This window comes from Priapulus caudatus, unplaced genomic scaffold, assembly GCF_000485595.1.
Source record: "Priapulus caudatus unplaced genomic scaffold, Priapulus_caudatus-5.0.1 Scaffold23, whole genome shotgun sequence".
NCBI lineage: Eukaryota > Metazoa > Priapulida > Priapulimorpha > Priapulimorphida > Priapulidae > Priapulus > Priapulus caudatus.
In genome coordinates, this window is record NW_014577084.1 from 879,695 (window position 1) to 886,120 (window position 6,426).

The 6,426-nt window shown below is 39.3% G+C and overlaps 1 protein-coding gene across 1 annotated transcript in view; it reads left to right on the top strand.

Moving 5' to 3' along the window:
• LOC106813184 overlaps window positions 1-5,800 on the top strand; it is a 22,304-nt gene extending 16,504 nt beyond the window's left edge. The window contains exons 3-6 of the mRNA XM_014817254.1: window positions 627-673; window positions 1,720-1,948; window positions 2,298-2,411; window positions 2,730-5,800. Of these exons, the coding sequence (XP_014672740.1) occupies window positions 627-673; window positions 1,720-1,948; window positions 2,298-2,411; window positions 2,730-2,837 (498 nt within the window). The 3' untranslated portion in view covers window positions 2,838-5,800. The remainder of the gene's footprint in view (window positions 1-626; window positions 674-1,719; window positions 1,949-2,297; window positions 2,412-2,729) is intronic.
• Window positions 5,801-6,426: the final 626 nt, after the last annotated feature.

Genomic DNA, 6,426 nt, shown 5'->3' on the forward strand with positions numbered 1-6,426 from the left:
CCTGGTGGGTAATCGTCCTGGTGGGTAATCGTCCTGGTGGGTAATCGTCCTGGTGGGTAATCGTCCTGGTGGGTAATCGTCCGGGTGGGTAATCGTCCTGGTGGGTAATCGTCCGGGTGGGTAATCGTCCTGGTGGGTAATCGTCCGGGTGGGTAATTGTCCTGGTGGGTAATTGTCCGGGTGGGTAATCGTCCTGGTGGGTAATCGTCCGGGTGGGTAATCGTCCTGGTGGGTAATCGTCCGGGTGGGTAATTGCCCACCAGGATATCATTCCTGCTTACGCTGCGTGGCTTACGCGGGTGAGCATACGGGCGCGCGCTCATGTGTGTATCATAGGTGTTGTAAAAAGCCGAAAAATAAAGCCTCAAACGCCACTAGTAAGCCTAGCCGAAAAACATCTCTAGTATGACTCTGCGTGTGTGCGCGTGCGTGTGTTGTGTTTGTGTAGACGATCGTGCGGGCGTGTTAGTGCGAACGTATAATGCCGTGTGTGGTTCACGCTTCTCTGATCCCTGAGGTCTGCCATGCAGCTCAGCTAAAAACAAAAAATGTATTCCACTGTCTAGTATCTCTGCGAACCCAGTGTCTTCATTTCAATTACTTACTCATGTTTTGTTTGTTTTCAGATGACGTCTCAATCTTACTTGTGCGTTTCAACCACAAAAACCACAGTGTAAGTACAGAGACATGATCTCCTGTTATATGTGTAATAATGATTTTTTATCAGTTTGCTTCCGCGAGTTTATTTTCCCGAGTGCATATATGATTATTGAACTGTCTGCCCGGCAATCGGAAAGCGATGCGTTTCTTTTCATGCACGGCAGTTCAAGATAGACTCCTCGCGGAATATAAATAAAGATCTTGGTACATGCAGTTAGTGATACGTTGTAGCGCTACTGCGTTAAGCTCTACTCTCGGGTTCTTATCAGTGGCCTAATCCAATGACAACTGTCGAGTTTTTAACTGTGAACAATATACTTGATGCTAGTTCTATGCAGTAACTGCAGAAATTGAAACATCGTCTTTGTAAGAAAGTGCACGCACTGCGTCATCTACCGTTGGCTCTCGGTTAATATGTCAAGCAGCAGTATAGAAACATAGCCTCGAAACAACTCACAAAATTGCTAATAGTAGCCCATAAGAAATCCGTTTGGAGGATGTTTTTGGCAACCCTGTTCTTTACGATACACCACAATGCCTGTGATCATGATGACTCACGCCAAGGTTGGCTTTCGCAAAGAGGCTCATTCGTGCCAAGTTTGTATGCAGATGTAATTGTCAGTCGTCTGAGTATGGCACGCTACGTTGCTAGGAAGAAATATCCGACTAATAGCTGACAATGAGAGCAATCTTTCCAGACTGCACTGCTGCAATTAGTACTGTACTACTTTTTAATGTCCTGTGGTAAAATTGAGGATTATACAATGCAAATCGTTGTGTATTTTTCAGTGACTGTTACAACCAACGAAGTGTAATCATACAACGAGGTTCTCAATGAACTCTGTTATAATCCCCTAGTCTGTGGTCACTTTTACGCAGTCTCAATTAACTGCCTATGGATCAAAACACACCTGTACAGGACTCGTCCATGCGCTTATTGAGCAAACGTTTGTGACAAAATTTACGATATATCGGTCATCCGCTATGAAGCATCCGTGCGTTTGCTGTGTAAAACTACATTTTGAATGTGTAGCTTATTGGAGGTAATGGGTCTTACAGCGGTTCAGGCCAGGAGGGAGACTACGAGGACAACAGCGATGATGAAGACTTGCAAAATTTCTCCTTGTGCGTACCCGCTGAGAGTTCCTCGACTCATCGTCACCAGATCACTCAGGAAGAAGCAGGCTTGGAACCGATTTCTCATCCTGCAATACAAGAAGACTTGTTGCATGGTGTTGAGCCGTCTCCAGACAGTGACAGAGCCACCCTTGAACAGGATATAATGAAGGTTGCATACTCGTGCCGCCATCTACAAACTACTTTATTTATTAACCGCTTAAATATTCAGAAAGATGACTTCAGTGGCATATGGCCAAATTAGTATGCCAAGCATGCATGATTTGCGGCCTAACGACCCCAAAAAATATACATACGTACTTATTTTATAACCGTCACTTACTCATTTCTTGAAACAATGACTTATGAAATTTTTTCTTTACATTACAATAACAGCCTCAATATTAATTATTATATAACATATCCGTTTTGCTTACCAATAACAATTCATTGTTGCTTCTCTGACCGTTGATTTGATGAAACGTTGAATTCACTAGCATTAAAATTATTTGTATTTTTAGTTCATCCAACTATGGGAAGAAGAAAGAGAAGTCAATCAGCAATTGATTGAAAATCTTGACAGGAGCAATGAACGAATTCGCGACCTCGGGGATGAGCTGGGCTTCGTATCTATGGTAAGCTATAGTGTTTCTATACTGTGTTTCACGTTTACTGTCTGTCGGGTGTAGCTATACTATATACTATACTATGCTAGCTATACTATACTAATTTGTTTATGTATTCATGCATGTCTTATATACTATATCCACATCGTTCCCACTTCTGTGTCTTTATTATTCCAAATTTAGTTACGTAATTTATGCTGTAATAAATAATGTGGTTGGGCTTGGTTAACCGCCGTCAACGTCATTGTTGAGATGACAACTTGCTTTTTCAGTCAAGATATTTGATTATCTGATGTTATTTTATCCAGTGTTGTTGTTTACTTGCAGGATCTCCACAAGTTGTTGAAGGAGAACAGAAGTCTCAAGGAAGAGAATGAAGATCTGGCAATGGAAAACCAGGCTCTTATCAGTGCTATACAAAACATTAAAATATAAATCAAGGCTCGAATTGCAACCTAGTATAACGTGACCCATGCATTGTATTCATTAACCATGTTTTGCTAAACTTGAGGTTATATTTCTATCAAAGCTTTTGTCAAACTGTGAATGCTGCAAATAATAGTGATTATGCAGTAATGCCCCACGTTACGACCACCCGGGTCACCTAAATTCGCATGCATAATTTGTAAACTATGACCACCTTATTCGCAATACGTAATGAAATTTCGCTGTCGCATACTTTAAAAAAAGAATAAGAGCGTTTTCTACTGGGAGACGCATGCGTGCACATAGATGCAAGCGTGTATGTGGACGTGTGCCTACCTACACACACGCGCATGCGTGCACGCACATGCGATCGTGCACACATGCATACGCATGCACCATTATATTCCTATTCCATTATATTCCTTCCCTTTCCTCCTTCCTCCCTAGATTAATTCTAATGTTGCCATTATAATCCTTCAAATTTTTCGAAACCACTTTTAAATAGCCTTTCACACAATGTACCTCCCCCCCCCCCCCGTCGCGACCTCGGTCCCTATGTCGAACAAAAATGCTGATGGCACCCTTGCTAGCTGATAATAGTGCCCCTCCCTCTTCCTCCTATTAACTGCAAATGTGAGCGCTCCCTTTCCCTCCCAGTATTGTCATGATACTGTGTTACATCATTAATTAAATTAATCAATGTGTGCGTTTATAAAGGTTTACTTCCATTCATACTTGTCGTATCTTTCTAGTTTGAAAATTTTCCGTAGAAACACATCTACAGGTAATGGCAGCTACCATATACGTATAAAGAAAGCTAGTCAAAAGGGAAACATTATTCACGCTACGAATTATCGTGATACAACGGTTTCCCTGGGACGTATCATTTCCATAACGCGGGGTACCACTGCATATGATTATGGTTTAATATAGCAGGATAGGATTAAAAACGCATAGAAGCTCTTACTGGTGAGCAGTTGGATCCTGCCTTTGGCTAAGACAACATGAATGCGCCATGTCTTTCTGCGTAGTATTTATTTACTGCATAATATCATTTTCGTATGCGTATTTGCCAGCCAGTTAAAAAACAGCAACAGTTATGCTTATAATTAATCAGGTGTTTACCGTGTGGCGCTTGTCAGAGCCGTAGCTGCTGACTCATTTTGCCTTATTGGGATGGGGTAAAGACATACGTGGTACATGTTCTGGGCAGTTGACCGTAAACACTTCGTGTTTGCATGCTAATGACCATGTAATATTTTCTCCGTTGATCTGTTAGGTGGCAACTGCCCTTTTGTCCCTGCTAGCTTCAGCCTTGCTAGTACCTGCTAGCTGCAGCCTTGCTAGTACCTGCTAGCTGCAGCACACAATATAGCACTTAATTTTCATTGGATAGTGATAGCTAGTGTTAACAATAGACAGGTGTACGTTTTGCCCTTTGAGGCATTTTGCCCAATGGTCATACATACATGACACTGCTCTTATTTTTTATTAAGATTTTTCTAATCGCGATAAATTAGTTTGTTTTTTGGCCTTTTTATGGGTGGGTTTTATATGTAATGATGTTTTGATCAATAGCTATTAACGACGTGCTAAGGTGTGGCTTTTGTATGCAATACACTCGGTATACTATAGTTGTATTTAAAAGTTTTATAAGGTTTGGGAGTAATCTTGTGAGTAACACCTAACTGATGGGAAGTTGATAATATTAGTGAAAAATTTATCACTGGACTTACCGTCATTGTTGTTGTATATATAGTGTATACATTGTATCAAATAGTATCATATAGTGAGAGAGAGATGATAAACAAGGAAAACTCCTACTCTAGATGGTTATAATTTATGTCTGATTACTATTTCTTTTTTTATAAAGAGATTTGTAATCTTATATAATCTTCACGAATGTGACTCACATGATATATAATTCTAACTTGTGATTGTTGCAACGTCAACGTAATTCGTTACATGAAATGTGGAAATTACAAAATGAAAATGATACTTCTAAAGATATATGCTATTATAATGATGGGTTATAATTAGTTATATAATATAAACCAATTAGATGTAGGCCGCATATACTGGCCATTTATTTTTAGTTATTTTTTTATTTTCTAAAATTAATTCTGCAATCCTGTTCACATTGATTCCTGCGGTAACCATTTTTCAGAATAACTCTAGAAGGAAATGGCTTAGGCTATTTATATTTAGCGTGTAGTATAACTGTTCGGAGATCAGGAAATGTTCAGGATGGACATGGTAAAAACTTTTCCAGTTATAAACTATTTTCTGGCACATTTTTCTGCATGGATTATTCTTTTTATATGTGTCTGTAGTTAGGTATGTGTAGTGATGTTTGTCACCCTAAAATAGTGGGTTCGGTGGAGAATGCTTTTTTTCTCGAGAAAGCTTTTTATGCGGTCTCAAACTCTCAACGCATACCACCATGTTTAGCTAAAGAGTGGAATTTCCGTATTCAACTTGCAAGTGACAACTCAATTTATGAGGAACAACACAAATTCGCGTTTCATGCATGTCTGCTTTTCATTATTTATGTAACGTGAGTTTCTTTCCATTGGATCACAATGTTCAAATTAGGTAGAACCATAGATATGTAGGCCTACAAACACATGTGTTTTTATATATTTATAGTAATACTAACGTAATTAAAATAAGCAATAAGAACTTAATAAAATAATGTTAATTTAATAGTATTTCGTGAGAGATCAAGTACTGGGTTGCATGTGAATTTTTCCTTTACGTCTTTTTTCATATAGTTGAATAGTGATATTCTCAAGTGACAATATAATCAAATGCGTTATATGTATTACAAAATCTCTGAAAATTAGGAGAAATTTTGCTTGAAATCTATCTTAATAAAGTAATGAGTTGATGCTCGTTATTGTATAAAAAATGAACATATATGTTGGAAAATAATAAACATTGTTTTTAAAACATCAACATGTCGTACACCATGAGTAGTTGATGTTATGATATACGCATGTTGTAGAATAGACAAGTGCATAAAACACCATAAGGGCGTTTGACCGCGCCTAAAAACTAGAAAGCAGTTCAATCCGCTCAAGCAAGCCGAATAATACCCAAGCAACGATTATATCGTACTTTTTCACCTATAACACAAAGCCTATGTACAAAGGCAACATTTCAGTTATTAGGTATGGGTATGGAAGTATAGTTAAGAAAGTGAGAGAATGGTGTAGAAATTTCTCATGCCCACCTACTAACTAGCACTAGCACAATCACCAACATTTTTTCGCACAGGTTGCTCGACCCTTCCGCGACTAATGTTAGACGTTTTATATTTGTTGAAATTATGCAATTGAAGCGGAGAGCACATCTCCACGGGAACTGTTGTTTTATTGGCATTGTACATTCACAGCAGAAAGCACATACTCACGACAGGCGCGGATCCAGAGGATAATCGATACTACATATGCGATGCCTACGTCATGAGACATTGTAGGAAATGTCGTTGGCGATGTATCAGGTGAGCGCTCGCTGGACGGCGTTTCGTGCTACGAGTAAATAATTACACGCTTGAGTGAAATTTCATATGGCGACAGGCGCGGATTCAGCAGTC